This window comes from Protopterus annectens, chromosome 3.part1, assembly GCF_019279795.1.
Source record: "Protopterus annectens isolate FY-2018-M chromosome 3.part1, PAN1.0, whole genome shotgun sequence".
Lineage (NCBI taxonomy): Eukaryota > Metazoa > Chordata > Ceratodontiformes > Protopteridae > Protopterus > Protopterus annectens.
This window is the reverse complement of record NC_056732.1, coordinates 304578014-304601968: the sequence shown is the minus strand read 5'-3', so window position 1 is coordinate 304601968 and position 23955 is coordinate 304578014. Positions and strand designations below refer to the sequence as shown.

The 23955-nt window shown below is 39.5% G+C and overlaps 1 protein-coding gene across 2 annotated transcripts in view; it reads right to left on the bottom strand.

Moving 5' to 3' along the window:
• Positions 1-23955, bottom strand: part of ABCD2 (ATP binding cassette subfamily D member 2) — a 949133-nt gene that overhangs the window by 319905 nt on the left and 605273 nt on the right. For both annotated transcript variants that reach the window (XM_044066760.1, XM_044066761.1), the window contains exon 5: positions 11540-11634. In XM_044066760.1, the coding sequence (XP_043922695.1) occupies positions 11540-11634 (95 nt within the window). The remainder of the gene's footprint in view (positions 1-11539; positions 11635-23955) is intronic.

The window sequence follows — 23955 nt, the reverse complement described above, 5'->3', positions numbered from 1 at the left end:
TTGCCCGTTTTCCCAATTGTACCGAACCCAGCTACTATTTTGAGCTGTATCCCACCTACTGCACAATGTTTTATGGTCATAGATATTTCATCAGCCTTTTTCTCTATTCCAATACATCCTGACAGTCAGTATTTGTTTGCATTTACCTTCAAAGGTCAGCAGTATACTTGGACTTGATTGCCCCAGGGATACGTAGAGTCCCCAACCTTATTTTCTAGAGAAATGCATAGACAGCTACAGGATCTGCAACTACCATCACGTTCAGTTCTTGTCCAATATGTGGACGATATTCTTATAGCTTCACCAGACAGTAAATCATGTATGGAGGATTCCCTTTTAGTGCTAAACTTTTTAGCTACACGAGGGTTTAAAGTAAATAGATCAAAATTACAATTCTGTCAGGAAAAGGTGCAGTATTTGGGACATATAATTGCAATGGGTTCTCGTCAAATACTCCCAAATTGCATAACTTCTATTCAAAGTGCCCCTCGCCCTGTAACCCAGAGGCAGCTTCGAGGATTCCTTGGCCTAGCAGGATACTGCAGACAGTGGGTGCCTAATTTTTCACAGATTTAGGCCCTCCTGTTACAACACCTAAAAAAGGATGTTACGGAACCTTTACCCTGGACATCAAAGCATGAAGAGGCTTTTCATGCTATCAAAACAGCCTTGGTAAATCCTCCTGCCTTAGGGTTGCCAGATTATTCCAAACCTTTTGTTTTCTTTTGCTGTCAGCAAAACAAGACTGCCTTGGGTCTCTTAGCCCAGCAACGCACTGGAGGCTACCGGCCTATTGCTTACTACAGCACTCAACTAGATCCGGTTGCCTCTGGTTACCCGACCTGTTTACGAGCTGTGGCAGCTGCCGCTGTCTTGGTTGATATGGCAGCCCCACTAACCCTGGGACAAGATACTATACTAGCAGTTCCACATGCAGTTCAAGCGTTACTTTTAAAAACAAAAACACAGTATCTTTCAAATGCACGCCTCACTAAGTATGAATTAAGTTTAATAAATAATCCTGCCCTACAAGTCATACGCTGCCCACCACTGAACCCTGCCTCTTTAATACCAACTTTAGATGAGGGCGAACCACATGATTGTGTGCTTGTAGTTAACTCTGTTCTTTCTCCTAGGTTACATTTATATGACACTCCTTTGCAAAATCCTGACTTAGTTCTTTTTGTTGATGGATCCTGCTTATGAACAAACTCTGGTGAATTCTAAGCTGCTTGGTCGGTTTGTACTCCGACTGAAGTTTTAAGATCAGCACAATTACCCCAAGGCACTTCCGCGCAGGCTGCGGAACTAGTGGCATTATCGAATGCATGTAAATAGCTAAGGACAAGTCTGTTACTATATATACTGACTCCCGTTATGCCCATGGTGTTATTCATGATTTTGGTATATTGTGGAACAATAAGTGAGAAGGTCACTGAAAAAACAATTAGCAAAAACAAAATGAAAACTCTAGCAAAGCTAGAACATTCACTGAGTGACCTCCCAAAAGTACAGTTTTGTACCTACCATAAATGTAGATGTCCGATAGGTATGCATCTGCAGTGCTAACATATGGGTTGTCCTGCCTCAGGCAGCCCTTCAGTCGGCCGGATTCCAAAGTCTGGGTCTGGCCTCGGCTGATGTCGCACTTCACCCGACGTCATAGCTGCTGGGATATAAAGGCATCAGCCGACGCCATTTTCCTCAGTGTTTCTTGCCCCAGATGCCAGGTGCCCTCTAGGAAGGCTAAATTTGGATAAATGCAAATAATTCCAAACAGTAGAAAGCAAAACATATATATACATATATACATACAAACAAATACACCATAATAGATTCCCCCAGTTAGCTAAAAGAGGGGTAAGTACCCTAGGAATACAAATATAACCAACACAAACCAAGAAACTGAAAACGGATCCAAGCAGTGAAGAAGGAAGCAAAAACAAACACCGGCAGTTACAGGACAGTGGAATTTATTCAATAAAGCGCCAGGTCTGAAGAAGTCTGCATATGTTTGCAGACGAAAAGCGCTTTATTGAATAAATTCCACTGTCCTGTAACTGCCGGTGTTTGTTTTTGCTTCCTTCTTCACTGCTTGGATCCGTTTTCAGTACCCTAGGAATACCACAGAGGGGAAGGAGGGTGGGTAATCCTGACTGCAGATGCATACCTATCGGACATCTACATTTATGGCAGGTACAAAACTGTACTATGTCCTTCAAGGATGCATCTGCAGTCCTAACATATGGGTAGAATACCATAGCCAAACTGGGGGAGGAGGCACTAAGATAAAGATGGTGTAGTTAAGATCCCTTGCAAAACAGCAGTTGCAAAACCTGCTCGGGACCTGGAGTATAAAGGAAGATTATAATGCTTGGCAAATGTATGCATGGAGCTCCAAGTAACAGCTTCTAAAATGTCTTTGGTAGCCACTCCTCGTAGGAAAGCTGTAGTGGTGGCTGTAGCTCTTGTGGAGTGAGGCCTGATATTTTCAGGAGTTGTCTTTCCATGAAAAGAGTAGCAAAATCTAATGCAATTTCCTATCCATTTTGAGATTGTCTGTTTTGAAATTGCTTTTCCTTGCACTCCTGTTGCATATGCTACCAGAAGCTGGTCAGTTTTTCTGTTGGTCTTAGTTCTGTCCAGATAGTAGCGTAATTGTCTGTGCACATCCAAGGTATGTAGTAGTCTTTCCCCTGTTCTGTGGGTTGGGGAAGAATGTAGGTAAATGAATCGCTTGGTTCAATGATACCCTGGAGACCACTTTTGGCATAAAAGTAGGATTAGTTCTCAGAGACACTCTATCCTGATGGAAGATAAGGAAAGGCTGTACTGCCATTAATGCCTGTAACTCAGATACCCTTCTTGCTGAAGTGATTGCTAGCAGGAAAGCAGTTTTCCAAGATAAGAACTGTAAGTCTGCTGTTGCTGCTGCTTCAAAAGGGGAAGTGTTAATTTTTCCAGCACAAAGTTGAGATCCCATGTAGGTAAAGGTGGTTTCCTTGGAGGCTTTACATTTTTGATTCCTCTCAAGAACTGCCTGAGTAGAGGATGAGAGAACACAGGAGGATCCATGTTGTACTCTGCTGAAATTGCTGATGCATGAATCTTAATGGAGGAGTAGGACAGGCCATTGTGGAACAGTTCTGCTAAGTATTCCAGGATGTGTGCTATGTTTGCCAATGAGACATTTTCTCCCTTTGCTGCACTCCAAATGAGGTATCTTTTCCATTTGGCTGAATAAGTTTTCCTTGTGGAAGGTCTGCGTGCCTCCAGGATAATGTCCTTAACCCTCTGAGATAAATCTGGTTTATTTTGTTTTATGCAATATTCCAAGCAGCTAGCTGCAGTGTTTTCAAGTTTGGATGCAGGATCTTGTAGTTGTTCTGTGTTAGAAGTAAGGGACATAGAGGTAGAGGCCATGAGTGTGTCCGAGACATGCTTCTCAGTAGCGGGTACCAATGTTGCCTTGGCCAGTCTGGAGCTATCAGGATTACCTTTGGCTGTTCCTCTCTGATCTTCAGTAGGACTTTGTACATCAAAGGAAGAGGTGGAAATGCATATGCTGTCAGGTTTTTCCAGCTGAAGGAAAGGGAGTCCACCCTCCAGGCAAGTGGGTGGTACGCTCTTGAGCAGAATTTCTTCAATTGGTGGTTGTGTGGGGAGGCGAACAGGTCTATCTCTGGCATTCCCCATTTCTTTGTTATGGTTTTGAAGATATCTGGATGCAGCATCCATTCGTGAGCATCCGTGGTAGTTCTGCTTAAGGTGTCTGCTAGTGAATTTTCTTTTCCTGGTACAAATCTGGCCTGTAGTTGAATGTTGAGATTCAGGGCCAAATTCCACAGGTCCATTGCCATCCGGCATAGAGGATATGAGTGTGTACCTCCCTGTTTGTTGATGTACCACATGACTGTGGTATTGTCCGTCCTTATCAGCAGGTGACCCTGTTGGAGGAATGGTCTGAATGCCTGGATTGCATGTTTCACTGCCAGCATCTCCTTTAGATTTATGTGTAGATTCAGCTGGTCTTGGGTCCACAGGCCTTGTATACACTTGTCCTCCATGTGTGCCCCCCAGCCTAGGTCTGAGGCGTCCGTGGTGATGGTCTGGCTTGGATGTGGTTTGTGGAAAGGCAATCCTCTGTTCATCTGAAAGGCCTGAGCCCACCACAGGAATTCTTTTTTCAGGCATGGAATTATTGGAATCTGGGCTTCTAGACTGTGCTTGTGTTGAGACCATACATTCCTTAGGTACCATTGCAACTTTCTCATATGCAGCCTGGCATGCGGGATCAATATTATGCAGGATGCCATGTAACCCAGGGCTTGCAGAACTTTCCTTGCAGTAAGCTGAGTTTGTGTTGTTAGTGTCATGAAATAGACTGGTAGTTGCTTTTGTTTTTCTTCTGTGAGAAAAGCCATCTGAGTTGTTGTATCCAGTTCTGCACCCAAAAATGTTATCCTTTGGGATGGTACTAGCCTTGACTTTTGAATGTTGACTGTGTATCCCAAGGCTTGCAACAGTTGTATGACATTTGCCAAATCTTTTGTTGTTAATTTTGTCTTGTTGTCCGCTTGTATTAGGCAGTCGTCCAGGTATGGATAAATTTGAATTCCCTGAAGCCTGCAATGAACAATTACTGATGCCAGGCATTTCGTGAATACTCTGGGCACAGTAGATAAGCCAAAGGCAATGCTGAGAATTGATAATGCTCTGATCCTGCAAGAAATCTGAGGTGTCTTCTGCAATCTGGTTGTATAGGGACGTGCAGGTATGCCTCCTTGAGATCTAGAGTCACCAGCCAAGACTCCTTGCCCAGCATGGGAAGAAGTTGCTGGAAGGTCAGCATTTTGAATTTTGGAACAATGAGGTATGTGTTCAGTGCGGACAAGTCGAGAATAGGTCTCCATTGATTTTCTTTTCTTGGTACAAGGAATAGTCTGGAGTAAAATCCTTGGCCTTGTTCCATAGGTGGTACCTTTTCTATAGCTCTCATCCTTAGTAAGTTGTTGATTTGTTTTTGAGCCTCTGTTTTTAGCTTGGTGGAAGGTTTGGCATTCCTCTCTTTTTTGGTAGAGTGTGGAAGTGAAACCTGTAGCCCTTGTCTATTGTTTGTAAAGTCCATTTGTCTCCTGTAATGCAATGCCAGTTGTCGGAAAATAAGGCTAGCTTTCCGCCCAAGGGTGCTTTCAGTTGTTCCCTGGTAGGCGGAACCAGAGCCAAGTCATTGTGTCTGTCCTGTGGAAGTGGTGGTAGTTGCAGCTGTGGCAGCACTTCTCTGGTTGGCAGGTTGCCACTGACGTCCCCTGTAGGCACCCCTAGATTGACCTCTGCCTCTTGGGCGTCTATTTCTGCCTCTCTGTGCTCTGGAGGTGTCTGGAAAGGACCAATTCTTCGAAGGCCAATTTCTGCTAAACCTCGGAGGTTGGACCTGTAAGAAATCCTTGACTGTTTGGACAGATTTTGCTTTTTCTTCCACTTTCTTTAGTACCTCCTGTGCAGGGGAGCCAAACAAACTTTGTTTCTCCATAGGAGCATCCAGGAGTTTTGACTTAACATGGTCTGGTAAGGATTGCTCTTTTAACCAGGCATGCCTTCGAATCACTGCTCCAGTCATAGCTGATCTAAAGGAAGCCTCCAGTGCATCATAGCCACATTTTAAGAAATGATTACTGACCTGCTGAGAGTTATGTACCAAATCCTGAAGGGACTTGCGGTCTATAGGTTCAGGAGAGGACAGTTTTTTATTTAGCTGGTCTAACAAAAATTCCTGGTACTGAATCATGTGAAATTGACAGTTTAAGGCCCTGGCCGAAAGAGTAGCAGATGTATAAACCTTTTTACCCCATCTCTCTAATGCTCTAGATTCCCTTTCAGAGGGAAGAGGGTTTTTGGCAGAGGCAGCTGCCACACCTTTAGGGCCCTGTGAAATGGTTTCTGGGTCTGCAACATGAGCCTTATACAAGTGGTAGTGTGTGTCCGGGACCCTGTAATATCTGTCAGGCTTGGCAGGGGCCGGAGGAAGAGAATCAGGGGCAGTACTGGCATCATTATATGCATCATCAACAACTGATAGTACTGGAGGAATGGCTAAAGGCCTATGCTGTGGTAAGTGTAAAAAAGTCCTTAGCCTTTTTCTTGAATCTGAAAAATCCTGGCCCTGCCATTGGAAGTGTTCCCTCATAGAGTGTAGGGTTTCCCCAAAAGAAAATTCTTCAGGAGGAGAAGCAGAAGGAATGGAGTCTTCTGCATCAGAATCCTCATAAGGAGAATATGGGCCTTCCTGATGGTCTGAAATATCTGAGTCATCCGAGGAATAGTCTGTAGAGACAGGTTCAGGGGGTTCAGTCCTATGCCTCTTATCTGGAGGAGGTTGAGAGGCCCTGTCTGGGTGAGGTTGGGATCCCCTGATCAAAGAAATAAGATCCTCAGCCAGGCTGAGTATCTGGGGACTAGAGGTAGGCCTGTGTGAGGGAGCCTTTGTAGGTAAGGCCTTGGAAGATTTAGCTGCTTTAGCCCTGGAAAAAGCCTTGATAGACATAGAAGCAGGGGGTCTAGCAGCCCCACGTGCAGGGGTAGAAATGTCTAAAGGAATAGTGTCTGACAAATCCTGGGTGCCTGCTTCTGTAGCAGTAATTTCAGTAGCAGATTCAGCCATGCTTTGTCAGGCCTCGGTTATCGGAGGCATGCTTTCGGCCGAAGGAAGAACCGAGGACTCGGTTTCAGCCGAAACCGAGACACTCGCGGTTGGCCTAACCGTGGTTTCAGCCGAAACCGCGGACAGCGAGTGTCGGTCCTTTTCCTTGCACTTTTTAGCTAATTGTGTAGTCGGAGTCTCCGACGGCATTTTATATGCAAAAGTGGGACCAAAAAACTCCTCTGCAAACTCCGACCGACGTCTAAGCGTCCGTCGGTTGAAGGAAGCACAGGCTAGACAAGCTGATACGTCGTGGTCTCGGCCTAAGCAAGGAAGGCAGTAAGAGTGGAAATCCTTATGAGGTATTTGTTTCCCACAAGTTAAACAATTATTTACTTTGTCTGACATCGGCTGAGGCAAGAAAGAGTCCCCAACGGGGTACTTAGCTTTTTTAGAAGTCTTCGGTAGTAGAAATCTCTGGATCTGACCGACCGGCACTTGTGAACAGCTTCTGCTTCGGGCACCGCGCGGCAAGAAAGACTGAGGAAAATGGCGTCGGCTGATGCCTTTATACCCCAGCAGCTATGACGTCGGGTGAAGTGCGACATCAGCCGAGGCCAGACCCAGACTTTGGAATCCGGCCGACCGAAGGGCTGCCTGAGGCAGGACAACCCATATGTTAGGACTGCAGATGCATCCTTGAAGGACATCCTCTTGTACCAGACGCATATGGGATATATGCAAATGATCCTTATGAACATCAGGTGTTTCTGCTAATTGGCTTTTCTGAATGCCCATGACTTGTTTCTTCATTTCAATGGACAATTTCAGACTAATAAAGTCAAAACCCACAAGCTGTGGATATGCATATTTCGGCCTTGTTATGACCTGCTATGCTGACGAGGTCATAACAAGGCCGAAATATGCATATCCACAGCTTGTGGGTTTTGACTTTATTAGTCTGAAATTGTCCATTGAAATGAAGAAACAAGTCATGGACATTCAGAAAAGCCAATTAGCAGAAACACTTGATGTTCATAAGGATCATTTGCATATATCCCATATGCGTCTGGTACAAGAGGTTTGGGAGGTCACTCAGTGAATGTTCTAGCTTTGCTAGAGTTTTCATTTTGGTATATTGTGGAAGAAAAGAGGGTTTTTAACATATTCCGGGGCACCTGTTAAAAACCATTTCCATATCAATAACTTGCTACAAGACTTATTGTTACCTTCTGAACTTGCTGTTGTTAAATGTGCAGCCCATCAACCCAATGACTCCTTTGAAACTAAGGGCAATAATTTAGCTGACTGGGCTGCTAAACAGACTGCTCTCTCACAAACTGTTCAGGGACATTTTCTGCAGCCTCTACAACAAATGGTTACTTTTGATACCACAGTGTTAAAAGCTTTACAGGATGAAGTACCAGAATCAGAAAAAAAACATGGCTGGCTCAAGGTTGTTTTAAACGCTCTGATCTAATTTGGCAATATCCCGATGGCAGATTGGTCTGCCCAATGTCCATGTTAAATTCTCTTATTAAAGCATATCATTTGCCAGCCCATGTAGGGGTACAAGCGTTAATAAAACAAATCTAAAAAGATTGTTTTTCCCCAGGACTTTCTGCTTCTGTGCAGCATTTTTTGAGCACGTGCTCCATTTGTTTACAGTATAACATTTCAAAAGGCACTATGGCTCCCTCATAACCACTGCCAAAACCATTGGCACCATTCTGTGCGTTATAATGGGATTTTGTTGAACTCCCACCCTGTACTCGTTTCAAATATGTTTTAACTGTTGTTGATGTTTTCTCTGGGTGGTTAGAAGCCTACCCATGTGTTAAGAATGATGCTATTTCAGTTGCTAAGAAACTTTGTTATGAATTGATACCTCATTTTGGTGTTCCCTGTCAAATATATTCGGACCGTGGAACACATTTTACTGCTCAGTTGATTGATTCATTGTGTAAAATGTTAGGCATCACCTTAAAATTTCATTGTCCATTTAGATCACAGGCATCAGGTATTATTGAACGCATGAATCAGACACTAAAAACTAGATTGGCTAAAATTACTACGGAAACGGGCCTCACATGGGTACAGGCCTTACCTCTAGTCCTACTCTCTATGAGAGCACAAGTACATCCTACTAAGGGACTTTCTCCTCATGAAATCCTCATGGGCCGCCCTATATGCATGCCCATGACACCACCACCACCTTTCTCTGAGTATGATGCATTTGATGATGATATTCTTGTATATTGCACTTCTCTTGTCTCTTTTTTACAGTTTCATCACCGCCAGGTAGCAGCGGCTCAACATATCCCTGATCCTTTCCTGTCTTCCACACTACAACCAGGAGACTGGGTGTACGTCAAGGCTTTCTCTCGAAAAACAGTGCTTCAACCACATTGGAAGGGGCCCTTCCTGGTTCTACTGACGACATCATCAGCGGTGCAACTACAAGGCTTACCCACCTGGATTCACATATCGCACGTCAAAAAGGTCGTGCCATCTGAAGATCAACAACCTTTACCTTTTTCAACACCAGACCCTCCACCTATTGCTACTCATACTCGAAGCCATACTGTACCAGCACCTGACGATGCCTAACATCTACCTGTTTGGAAAACCCCAACCTCCTGATACTATGCAAACTCAACTACCATTTCCACAAAAGTACTGGACAGCTATTTTGGTGATTATTCTTGTTGTACTGTTATTTTTAATGTGGCCATTTTTATTTCCTGCTCCAACGACGCATCATGCCAAATGAGCTACATGGCACCCACCTTTCAATACTTATCAAGCTATCAAAATTGCTTATGCAACCTCCTTCAACGTCTCCAACTGTTGGATCTGTTCTGCAATCCCTTCTGTCCATGGGGATTGTCTACAGCTACATTCCCTCTCAATATAACTGATACCTGGACTTCTTTACTATATGATTCAAAGAACATTACCCTTACTAACAAAATGAGAGTAGCCCTACAACTGTTCAAATGACAAAATGGCACTTTGTGCTTTCACAAACGTGGAACTGTGTCAGTAGGGTATAGTAGCTGTGACACCACAGTGATTTATAATTGTACAACGGACAACACAGAGTGCTCATCCAATTTCTCATTTGTGAAAGGATTTCTGGAAGATGTGAATGCTACAACTAATTTTACCCAATAATTAAAAATTGTTTATAGGAAAATATTCCGAGGTTTAATGGTCAAAGGAGACCATCTGAGCCCCATTAATATCACTGTGGTTGTCAGAGATTGCTATTTTATTTGTGGTAGAAAGGCATATAAGTAGTTATCAGGGAATTGGTCTGGTAGCTGTTTCTTAGGTTATTTAGTTCCAGCCATCCGACATGTATTTGCTTTACCTCAAGGAAAAATTCGGAACGTCCGAGAAGTCAAGAAGCCTACAAATCCAGTAGGTCAAGTTGATGCTTCATGGATCTATCATCATGATTTAGCTCATGCTGGCACTAAAGGACTATCCCATATGGACTTGAGTGATGACGTCATATCATGGGCTGGTATAATTCCAGCATGCGGAGCAGTGAAATCAATTTGGGAACTGAGAAAGCTATCCAAATTGCTTAAAATATTAAGCAATGCTACATTTTCTGTCTTAGAACTAGTGACTGATGAACTGACTGCTATGAGAGCTGTAGTCCTCCAAAATCGTATGGCTCTCGATTTCACCCTAGCAGCGAAAGGGGGAACTTGTGCTTTAATCCAGGAGGAGTGCTGTACGTTTATTCTCGACAATCAGCACGAAATTGAAAGCCATCTTGAACTGATTCAAAGAATTTCCGAACTCTCTGAGGCCAAAGAGGCCAATAGTTCAACATGGGCATGGTTAATCAACCTGTTCTCAGGTTGGGGAGGTGGACTGCTGAAGTTGATTTTATTAATTGCAGTATTAGCAGTTGTTGCTTTTCTTGTCATATTTTTAATCAAAGCACTGATCTTGAAATTGATGTCTTCAGAAACTGTGAAAAAGGTGCCTAAGTTTTATATGCCTGCAACTATGAATGTAGACAATGACATGACAATGTTTACCAATGATGAAAAGACCAGTAGCATGGTAATGTTAGATTTGGGACAAATGTATGATAGGTTAAGTGGTGATGCTTACACAGCATCAAATGGGGGATTGTAGAATATGAACAGCCAAAGCATGTGTTTGAAGGAATTGAGTACGTGACAGTCTGCATGTATTAAGATGTACTGTGTACTATGAACTTTGAATGAACTGTGAGTAGTGGAAAATTACTGAAAAACAAGAGTCTGCTTGAAAGCAGGAAATGTGCCTTATATAGAAGTATATCTGATTTTCTTTCTCTGCCCAGAGATATAATGATGTGAACTGCTTTATGCTTCCGGGTAAATCATTGATTGGTTAATTGTCTTGTATAACGATCTAATTGGTTCATTTTATATTTTTGTACCGTCAGCAATATTCACAGTATATAAGCTAGTGCATTCCTTTGTTCTGGGAGTCTCCCTGGTGCTTTTCCATGAGGCTCCCACAAGTGTGTACTGTAGTTAATAAATACCAAAGAAAGAAAGAGAGAACAAACTGTATTTGTCTTCATTCTCAAGGTAATGTGTAACATAACACTACAAACAGGCTTACACTAGAGACCAGATTCCAAAAGACCTGCTTTCACTGTAAGTGGTCCCTTGCATTGACAGCACATTTTTGGAACAGGGCACAGGAGTAACACCAATCTCAACACCTTTAAACGTGCTGGATTCAGAAATGGGATTAATTCTCACTGCAGCATTAAAAATTGCTATATGTGTTAAGAAATTAAAAATTAGAACAACACTAAGTATGAGTACAACCTGCTATGCATAGTTTTGTAAAAGTAACAAAGCTTTCTATAATACTTACCTTGAACTTGAGGCTGGAAACAACCACGTCTCCATTTGGGGTCACAATAGGAACATTTTCACAAATTATGCCGTGATCAACATCAATAACTTGACCTTGAATCAAATTAAAAAATATGTTTCAATGGAGTGAAAGTTGCTTAACACTTTAAGTGTTTACAGTTTTAATCGAATATTCAGTAGCAGGCGTTGTTTCAGGAGTGTTTCTTTGTTATGTAAGTCTACACATTATTTAACATCTATTAACCAGGTCAGTACACCAGTCACACAGTGATCAATTTTAGGGCCAACATGGCAAAGTTTAGACATAAAACAATACCAAAGCAGTACTCAGTGGAAGAAAGATGCATGGTATATAGAGTGACAGGCCAAGGACATGTGCTTGCATCTTCTAAACTAATTTCATAAGGTAACTGTCATCATGCACACTCTTAAGTGCTTAACCTCTGGGATGGGTTTAGGGGCCTACATAACAAAAAAAAAACACCTCCATCACTGCCTGGATAATGGCTCCTGTTGTCAACTCTCACATTCAGGAACAAATGGGCTTCATCAGGAGAAGGTTGATGGTTGGCAGATATGTATTTGATGGTAGTGGTAGAGGGGACAGATCAGTAAAACCTAGTGAGAAGCAGAGCATCTAGCATGCAGCAGCAGTGGACTAAATTCACATCATTATTAAATCAACATTCTAAGACTGTGCTGAAGTAAAAGATACAGTGTAAACTACATAAGATGATAACAAGAAAGTATATTTTATTAACAACAGCCTAACAGCAACACCAAATGAGCATGTCACTCAATCTAGACACTGCACGTTACAAGAGAAAAATCAGTAGAGATATGCCAAGTATTCCCTCAGGCAGAAAGGTAAACTATGGTGCAAAAAAAAAGTGCAGCAATATACATTACATAGGAGGCCTGGACTATACTGCCAGTAGTGTATAATAAACAGAATCATTAAAGTTTATTTTATTTATCATTTGTTGACTGAATCCCAGTAGGCCTTCTTTCAAAACAGACCTGAGGTGACATTTATACTACTAGGGTAAATTTAGCCTGGGCATCTAGGACCTTCCCCTATTCATTTCAATAGGTGATGTGGTATCTTTACATCCAATTAAGCTACCATCAAGTAATGCAGATAGCACTTTGGGTTAACATCTCATTCACAGGACAACACACTCACAAGTGCAGTACCAACCTTATACTGCATAGCAGTTTAAGCAATCCATCGGAATGGTGTGGGAAAAACAACCCACAGTATTCTGCATCAAAGGTGAGTGTGCTACCTGTTATGCCACTGACACTGCAGTTCTTGCATGTGATAGTTTGCTGACATCATATATGCACACCAATGTTGCAGGTAATGTGCTAGTACATGTGTCAAATGCAGTACAGCTCATGTTAATAGGCCACTTAAATTAGGATGGTAAGGAATCAAAGTTAAGCTTGTGTAATGTCTCAAATGACAATACCTAAGGTCTGTGGGTAATTTCAACACCTTAGACACCAAAAGGTTTTTAGACTGAAAACCAGAATCAGCTACTGGTCACATGATTGCACATATTGCTGCTGTACATGAAAACATCATAATTTTGTTTTACTTTTCAACTGAAAATAACATCAATACATCAGCGTTACTGCAGAACAAAAACTATTCATGTTATGAATATGCAGATCTGCTAACAAGTATTTTGCAATGCAGATGTTTTTTTTTTTCTTTGAGGCTGTGGGTATAACAGGCAAGCCTCATTCTAGCATGGCTAGGAGAATGCATTTTCCAGATGCACTTTTACCTGCTAGAGAGATGTAGTGTGAACCTTTTTAGCTCCAAAAAGGTATTGCTTGATCTTGGTTTTTGTATCACATATGTGGAACTGGAATTAGATATTGATTAACCAAGATTCCTATATAAAAGAAGAAGTTAGTTGTTTTAGCTGATTTCTGATTATTGACTATAAGTTGCAGTTTTGGCAGAATAGGTCAAGAAGAGCATGACTTTGTTTTAGTTTAATAACCGTGGACAAGTGTGACACAGTATAAATCTCAAAATCTAAGAAACACTGTGGGAAACCTTCATATGACCAAAAGACTTCATTATTCTAATTAGCTAAGTGCTTTTGTTCCTTAAAATTGAGGACGTTCTTCAGAATGTTTTAAAGTTAAACATATTTACACATTTTTCACTGAAGGTGAGAGCTTTAGCTCCCATTAGGCAGTCTTTCCCACAGACTCTTCCTCCTTTTTCTAACACCTTTATTCAATTGCCACTTGTGCTATAGGCAAACTTACATTTATACAAAAAGCAATCAAACCATATTAACAAGTTCACATTTACAAATATTATACATTACATATATTGTTATATATCATAATCAAAGCAACATTACATAATTTGTTCAATTTCTACCTTCACTTAAACTTCATTCTTTCCCCAAAACATTTTCCTGCATGTAATGTTCCCATAATTTCATTTTTTAATGTAATTTACTCCTACCCTTTTCTAAAGAATTCACTACCAATTTTTTTAACAAGAAACATGTTTATTAAATTATCACTTATGACACAGACAATCATAGATTTACACATAAGAAAACAAACCATATTGATATAATCCCAGCTGCAGGCATTTTACATCACAATGCCAATTGACATAATTCTAGTTGAAAACATTATCATCAATTATAATCTACTCAATCACTGCTGGTCAAACATTACATAGCTCATTCAAGTCCTGCCTACATTTAAACCACATTCCTCTCATGTATGTATTGTTCCCACAATTCCAATTTTCTCCTATATAACTTGCTCCTACCCTTTTTTAAACAACCAAATTTCAGTTGTTTTATCTCTGTTACTATATTTACTACTTCTAGCACAGTTGGTTTAGACTTGGATTTCCATTTTCTAGTAATTGCTTTTTTGGCAAACACTACAATTAGACTCAGCAAGGCCTTAGTATGTCTACGCAATTCCGATTCTGTATCACAGCTCAGAAAAAATCCTTCCTTAGATACACCAATTTGCTCACTCAGTATCTCTGACAGAGTAGTCTGGATGGAATCTTTAAGTCTGCCAACTCATTACACTCCCAGAAAATATGTTCCTAATTACCTCTTTCTTTATCATCACATCTGCAACATTTGCTGTCTACCTGAGGAAAAATTCCCTGGAGTCTACTTGGGATATAAAAATATCTATATAAACATTTCCAAGCAAAAATCCTAAATCTTCTAGATTTTGCTGCATATTTGGGAGACATGCATATATCCACCCATTGTTTCTTCATGAATTGCTTTTCCAGTCTCTCTTCCCAATCCTTTCTAACCTCCTTTGATTCTTACAGTTATCATGCAATATTTTACATGCTCTAATAATTATTCCTTTTTTAATGGGAGCTTCTGTTTTGAATCTACTAAAGACTCTACCAGTGCTGGTCTTTCATTTAGGACCACCCTATTTCTTTCTCTTTGCCTATACTCTGATATCAATCCTTGACAGGGAATAAATTCTTGGCATCTTCCCATTCTAGTACATTTTCCTCTTTAGTTATTTGCTCCCAATACATTGGTTCCTTTGCCAGTTTTTATCCAATAAATTCCAGACTTCTCTTGCCTATTGTCTGTATCTCTAATTGCAGTCATCCCTATTGCCCCCCCCCCCACTTCATCATCATCTCTTTCTACTTTAAATTATAGGTTTCTGCTTGTGCTATGTATAGGAGCCTTAACTGTGTTGCTCTGAAACATTCCATTCAAATTAGGTAATCCCAATCTGCCTTGTTCTATTGGAAGAATCAGCTTATCCCACTTGACTCTTGTCGTCTTCTCCTCCTAGATAAAATCCTTCAGCTCTTTATTAATTGCTATCCACAACTTCTCCTCTGGTTGATAAAAATATGCCTGACCTGTGTATAAGACTAAAGAATTAAAACATTTTTATTGCTTGTATCTTACTATCCATATCCGTATAACAGAGCTTCCATTTTATCATTTTTTTACTATCTTTTGTTTAGTCTCTTCCCACATATCCTTAGCTGCCACACCGGAATAATTTTAATCCATACTCCTAAATATGTCATTTTATCATGTCTCCATAAATATGGATACTGCTGAACCAATTCATGTGTGGTTACATAATTTACCACTATTGCCTTTGTTTTAATTTCATTAATTTTGCATCCTGAAAAGAATTTTAATGTCATTTTTCTGGTTTTGCCAGGTATAAAATTATATCATATGCAAATAGAGCCACCTTTTCTTGGCTACTATACCAATTATAGCCTTGAATTTCTGAGTCCCTTATTTTCTTTGCCAATGATTCTAAATATAATGCAAATAACAAAGGGAAATAGGACACCCCTGCCTGGGTCCTATGCTCAAGCACAAATCATCAGCGAGCACCCCACCCACTTTAATTTTCACCTCCAATTCCTCATATATTCTCCTAATCTGCCTTATAATTTTATCAGGGAATGCAAGTGCTTCCATTGCTCTGCTCATAAAGTCTCAGTTTACTCTATCAAATGCTTTATCTGCATCAAGACACACGAACAACAGTGGTATTGTCTTAAATTCTGCATCCCTATGGATCACCAATATTCTTTTAATGTTGTCAAATGTTTGGCTCCACTCCAAAAAAACACATGGATCAATATCTATCAGTTTTGGCATCACTTTTACCATTCTTTTAGCCATTATAGACACAAACACTTTATAATCTTGTTTTAGTACCGAAACGAGTCTGTATGAAGCTGGCTCTTATACATTTTTACCTTATTTAGGTATTACAGCTACCACCACTTTCTTCCAGGTTGTTGGTACTTCTCCTCCTCTTAAAATACTGTTAAACAAAACCTTCCAGATCAGTTTTATTTCCCTCCTAGGTTCCAAACTTCTACAGGAATACCACCTAGTCCTGGGGACTTTCTTGTAGATTGGTTACCCATCACCATTTTATCTCATCTACTCCTGTCCTAACTGTTAGTAACTTAGCCTCATCTACCTCTAACCTTGGCATATTTAATTCATCTATAAACATTTCCATTTATACCTTTTCTTGATTTCCACATTTCTGTGCTTTATACAAACTTTCAAAGAATTTCCAAAATATTTCTAATACTTCTACAGGCTCTCTTGTTACTTCCATTTTATAGACTCCCAAGCTTGGAGACAGCCCTTTGTACTTCCTTAGTCATTGTGCTAAACATTTTTGTGCTCTATAGTTATCAAAAAACAGTTGCTTAACCACAATCTTTCTAAACTCATGCATATTATCGAAGTAATCTGTTATTTTCTGTTTACCATTCTGCAGTTGCTCCTCTTCTTGTTCTTTGAGATTCTCTGTATTCTGCAATACTTTAACATTTGTCAGTCTCTCTAAATAATTCTTGTTACATCGTAACCAGATAACTAGAAACTATCTTAACTTGCAACATTTACTGTATATACTGTTGATAATCAATATCTTGTTATTGTATTAAAGCCAACATCCTGTAATGTTGTTTACTATTGCTGCAACTTTGTATCTCTATTTATCATGTACATGATGTGAAGCTTTTCTCCACGGTCATCCGCTGAAAAAGGACCTGCGTCCAGTCAGAATTTCCTGGTAAACAAATGTAAATAAAATAAATAAATAAATAAATTAACCATATCGCCCTTTCTTTGATTTCCACCTTAGTTGTAAACTCCACTTTAATTTTATCCCACACCTTAGCTATATTTTCAGAAAAAAAATTCTATCTTCTCTAATAGCAGCTGAATAATTTCCACTACCCATTTATTAAATTCCTCTCTTTTCAACAGATAGGTGGGAAAATGCCAGTGTCTCATTTTCAGTCCATTACCCTGTGTTTTTATCTTAGTTATTAATGGGGCATGATCTGAAATAGTTATTGAGTGCATATCAAGGGATCCCTATCAGATGATCGAGTTTTCAGAAACTCAAAATTCATATGGTTGAGACCATATGATCAAGTTTCTGAAAACTCGAACATCAAAAAAAAAACAACAAAAAAAAACAAAACAAAAAAAACCCCACAAAAATCTACCTTTTTTACATTCCTGCGCCCCCCCCTGCAAACTATATATACCAACTCCAAGATCGCAGTGCAGTGAGGAAAAGGGTACATTTCCTGATCTGCACTGTACTGCTATCTCCATTAAAAACCTTTGAGTTTTCAAAAACTCGATCATATGGTCTCAACCATATGAATTTCGAGTTTCTGAAAAATTGATCATCTGATAGGGTTCTGTATCAAGATCTTCAATTAAATGCGCATGTTCCTGTGAAATGTAAATTCTGTGTAGCCTAGCCCAGTTTTTATATCTTGGGGAATAATATGTAAATTCACTCTGAACTCCTAGTACTGAATTCACATCTTCCATGCCAAAAATGTTCATAACATTCTTCAAAAGTCTACCCTCCTTTGTTATACTTTCTCCTCTGGGCCTCTCAGACACATCTTCACTGCTACAAATCAAACTCCAGTCCCTGCCTATAAGTAATATTCCTTACTGAAAGCTAATTATTTCTCCCAGAATTTTGAGGTTCATTATAGCAGTTTTAGGTGGAATATAAATAAATGCCAGTGTTATCCTACTCCCTTGCCAGTAACCCCTTAGTACTACAAATCTACCATTATTATTTTTTATCCTATCCTATCACTATTGGAGCACCTCTTGCAATTAATATAAGCACTCCTCTTTTCCTTTGTCCCAGGTATTCCGCTAAATAACCATCCTGAAAACCTTTCTTTATCAAATTCACATGTTCAGTTCTTTCCAAGTGTGTCGCCTGCATTTTTAACATAATTCTCTAGTCTTTCTTTTTTTGCATTTATCTGTGAGACCATTGACATTTAAAGACATTACAGACAGCATCACTGTATTAAAAAGTTATTATTCTGACCTTTTATTTAAAACAGCTTTTTTGTTAAATGTCTAGTTCCAGCTTTTGTACTACATGCATACACTGTTTTGCAGGTTAAACTTTTATACATTTGTTTCTTGTCATATCCATTTCAGCCTATGTTGCATCTTACAAAACTTTTTGTTTTATTGAATGCCCTCAAGCAAAAAAACAAAACATCCACAATATCCCCCTAAAACTTATTAACTTAATATTAACACACAAAAATAAGTACATCTTCAAATATTGAAGTTTTACCCTCCTAATAGGAATAAATGTACCAAACTGACAGCCACACTCATAGAGTTGAGTTAATCTAAAATAAAGGTTATCCATGCTAAGATGCTTGGTGCAGCCTGTGCTTCTATTAAGTGATGTCTAGTTTTGTCTTACCTTTATAGATCTCCCAGCTGGGTAAACACCTGAATGCTTTCAGAGAACATTATCTCCTAGACAATTTCTCTTTTGTTTTCTAGCTAATTTCTCTTTATCAGATTGTAGCCAATTTCTCTTTATCAATTTGTCTCCATGAAGTCATAAGGACCAGATACAGAACTGCTACGAGCATACATTTATTTGCTAATTTACTTGTTTTCTCTTAAAGCTTGTTACTATATCAAAACAAGGGGTCTCACTCCAGTCACCCTTCCATGCAAGAATGAGAAAAAGCATGTTAATTTTTCTTTTGTCATGCTCTTTTAACCATACTTTTCATCTTCTTCGTTTTTTAACACTGCAGTGCCTACATTTCTTGAAAATGAACAAGGAGAAAGAGAAAATAAGGGAGAAAGAAAATAAGAAAAAAAAAAAACAACAGCACCTGTTTACAACAGTATCTCTATTATAATTCAAAATAATTGAGAAACCTTTATTTCATAGCATGCAAAGAAAATCAGGTACTATAAAAATAGCACTATTAAGAAATAATTTTGTTTTACCTACACTTAAGTTTCTCCCTCTTCTTCCAATCACCTAAATATTTTTCTAAACATTAATAATACGAAGTAGGGAATATGCTATAGAGTCCACTACAAGTCCAACAAAGTCCAAAAATGTCCAGTATTTCCAGATTTTCTTGTTCTGTCATATTTCACAAATTATTGTTTTGTAATCCCACATTTGTCAATCTCCATCTCCCAAATTCTATCTCTGCTTCATTTCCAACATACTCTTGATTCTTCTAGTCAACTCTAGCACTCCCTTCCTTCTCTCCAGCATTTTTCATTCAAACACTGAAAAAGGTTTCATGGACATAATGTCTCTTGTGATCTTTACTACCAGAAGAACAGGAAACAGAATCTCCTGTTTCACAGCACACTTTTTGTTGGATGAACTTTTTTATTTCCTGCTTAGCATGTGCTTAATCAAAAATTATTTTTTTCCCTACAGGGAAGAATATTTTGAAGACAGCTGGCTACAATAGTTTGAATCTCATGTCTGATTCTCGGCATACCCTGAATAGTGGAATACATTTACTTCTCTTCTGTCTGGTGTACAACAAATAACCATTCACCACACACTGCTGTCTCACAGTTTTAGTACTACAGTTTTGTCAGAATTAGCTCCTTCTGCTGGTAGGACTGCATCTTTACTATTAAAGGTCTAGACTGCTTTCGCATAGCCGGGTTTGGAGCATACACATAATATGCCTTTTCAACTAACAATTCCTGCTGTGGAATACCAGCCCAGTTGCTTATTTGTGCTTTCATAAAATGAATACAGTGTTTTCCTACAGCTTCTCTGGTATAGCTGAAAATATCATGTTTTCCCCTACATGCTCTGTCCTCTAATTCTATTATTTTTTGAAACATGTCTTCTTGAGCAGTCTCATATTCAGTCAACTTTTTCTTCATTTTGACCTCTGATTTTTTGCAGTTTAATTACCTTATCTGAATATCTTTTTAAAGCTGCTTCATTTTTTTCCAGCCATTTGTTGTTTGAGTTGATATACTTCATCAGTGTTTTGTTTATTTTAACCAGGTCTGTGTGCAGTTGTCTTATACTTTTTTTCTAGGTTACTGGAAGTGATGTCTGAAGCTTAAACTGCTTTTTGCTGAACAGCTGAAGAACTTTTCCAAATCAGTGTTTTTTCCCACCTTTTGTAGCTGATTTTCTTTCAGTTCCTCTGTATTTCTTTTTTCCTGGCATCCAGGCAGTGCACTTACTTGTCAGGTACTGAAATTTATCCAGAATCACAAAGGTCTACTGGGCTTCTCTGCTGAGTTTCTGTTTTCACACTGGGAGAGCTAGAATTAAGTTGTTACTCAATGTGCAGCCATCTTGGAAGTCCCAGTCTTAATCAAATTTTAGTACATTTGGGAGCTTTCTAACAATAGTCCTTGATCTTTTGGACTTATATACTCTTATGAATGCATCTGGAAGTGCTCTCCTCTATTTTCCTGTTTAGACAAAGTTGCATCTGTGGGCTTATGCGGTTGCTGTTCCCCTTCTGACAATGATAAAGTGGTACATCTAAAGGAACACATTCTTTGCATTTTCTCCATAAGCCCTTAAAGTGAGACAGATCATTTCCCTGGAAACTACAGTAATAAAACAAGATATCTTCCCAAACAAAATCTGTATTTTCAGTTATGTAATGGGATGTTGTTTCCTATCTCCATTAGTATATAGACTGTATCTACTGTTTCTGTAAGAGAGTTTTCTTTTTACAGATCTACTGTGATTTTGTAAACATGGCCATACTGCCTGAATCTAGTGATCCCTAAACTTCTCTAACATCAATTAAGACATTGCGTTTAATTAACTTGGCTGTGTCACAGTAACAAAAATATGACTCTATTATCTTGCAGACATATGTTTATCAGTAACAGACTTTGCCTGCATTTTTCATAAGTGTAAAATTATTACCATTAGTAGAACAAAATCGAGCTATGAGGCCTTTTTTTTCCACATTTTGCACTCTTTGCTTCCCATTGTGTGTTAATTGTTAGTCCCCTCCTGGCCAATTGGCCCTTTTGTTTACCATCAAAGTTCCACTGGAAAGGGCCATCATTCAGATAGTCAGCATGGTTGGTTTGATGGTTTTCCTATTTGTTCCTGTTCCTACCAGCATGCACCCAATGAGACAATGGTCTGCCTAAGGAAGATGTCCCGTCATTTGTGTAAAGGACATTCCCTGCAAGCAGCCTTGTCCCTCCTCTTGAGAAAACAGTGATCTGCCCAGCCTTCACTAGGAAACTAGCACTACCAGCGCATCCAGAAGTACACACAATCCTCTCCCTCCTGCTGGCTGAGATGAGCAGGCCACACTCTTCTCCTCCTTCTGCCGGTTTCTTCTAGTGCCAGGGTCATTAACTGAACCCAGGTCACCTGGGTTGCAGTCAGAACTCTATTCATGTACACCACAAAGCCAGATTACCCTTTTCACTCATTCAGAACAAAGTATGTCTGCAGATGATAACTTCTGATTATAATCAGAACTGTAAGCTTGTTTTACTCCAGTTCTAGACTGCTCAGGTTTGAAGACTGCTTCATTACTTAACTATTCTTCTACTTGTACTACAGACTTTTCAGCTTCCTTAGGGTCATGCTAAAGCACCTACTTTTATAAAGTAGTATGCAAAACACATTTAAATAAATCGATATCTAGCATCTCTATCATTTTACTTTCAACTCAGATAGGTGAGACCTTACCGTTTTATTAGGAGACATTGTACACCTATGGAACCAGAGCCAGTGTTTCAAAAGTGATACTAGCTCAGGCTAACAATGGTTTAAACTTAGTCATAGTCCTTCTAGTCAATCTTGTCTATACCTGTAAAATCTTACAGTGACTCCTTGGTAAGCTAGTAAAGAATTATTTGCCTTGTCATCTCTATATCACTGCCACTAGACATCTCTCAATGTTATTCCCCATGGTCAGTTTCTTTAGTGGAGAAACTGAATTTGGCATTGTATTGCTTTGTCAATGGAATCGGTACTGTCAGCTCTAGTGACCTGATCTCTACTAGTTCATAATTCATTTAAGTGACTTACTGAATGACAGACAGTAGGCAAATGAGAAGTGAGGGAGTCAAACCCTGTACAGGAACTACAGCTCATAGCCTTAACCTTCTGCACCAACTGCCAGACACAAGTTCTAGTAAAGTGATTCTTGCTTAGATGTTCTTTACTCAAGTAAACCTGATGCAGGTTAACTCCACACAATAAAACTAACAATATTGTGCTGGCACTGTTCATCACTGCATGAATGTTCTCTTAAGTAGTCAGGACTGCTGGAATAAGCTGTGACAAAATGCCATATTCTCCACCACCAACAGTGTTCTGATGAAGCTCACATAGTGAGTGAAAGCACTTACTTTTTTCCACTTGTACCTTGTTCTTTGTTTCATTGTGTGTCCACAATAAATCTATATATTTTGAGGAAATAGTGCACTTATTGGGGTCGTCCTGAACATACTACCATGGTCTATTACATGCCCTGAAGTCCAAAGTTCCATAAAATATATAATTTGATTGTAGAACCAAAACTTAAGAGACAGTAGTAGAATTTTTCCAACAGTTAATTGAAGTCACTGCACTACTTTTTGCACAACACGGTCAGACATGAAATGGAACTAAAGGCATTTAGACTGCTTGCCTGTTTCTCAGTACCTCTTGCGGCAAACTCCAAATGTCTCCATGAAGAAAAGAATAAGTCACTCTCAGGTAAAAGTTCAGTAATTCCCTTCTGCTTCAGCAAAAAATATGAATTATATCCACAGAGTGCAGGTGCTTTCTGACAAGAATATCTTCTAATCTGTCTCTCCTGGATTCTCTTTTCAGAACAATGTCCAGGTCTCTCCAGGAATATTCCACAAATGCTCCCTTTTTACTGCACTTGCACCTACCACAATCCTTACTCCAGGCGCACAATTCTCCCTTCAAAGAGGCCAAATTCACAGACTCTAGAATATTAGAACCACTTCTATTATACATCACAAATTAGGTGTCATTAAATGACTGAACTTACTAGCTAAAATACTCATGCAGTTAAGCTGACTACACCATTGTCTTTAAGCAACAGCCTTTATTTATTATTATATACAGCATGTAGATACCATTTTGACAAGACCCACAAATACTATGTTATACTGACCTTCACAGCCTGAGGCCATTGGTTTAATTTCCAATATATAGCCCAAATGTTCCAGACAGGTCATTTGCATTATGATGGATCCAACCAGATCTGTGTTTACCTGTAAACTTAAAGGGCTATTGGGAGATTGCCCATCTACCCAGTTTTGTACTTCAATCTTGTTTACTTAACCATTATAGTGGTGATGAATGACGAGTGAAGGCATGATGGGAATTTAACAGTTCATTGTACACCCGACATAGCTACTTCTGCATGCACATTCTACATCGTACTTGTTACACGTGCTCAGTATAGTTAGCTTAATACAGCCCCCAATCTGGAAAGTTCCTTAAACTACAGTGACTGATAAAGTACTGAAAGCATAGCATAGCTCACTGTTCTACATCCTCCATCTTTACTTTGTG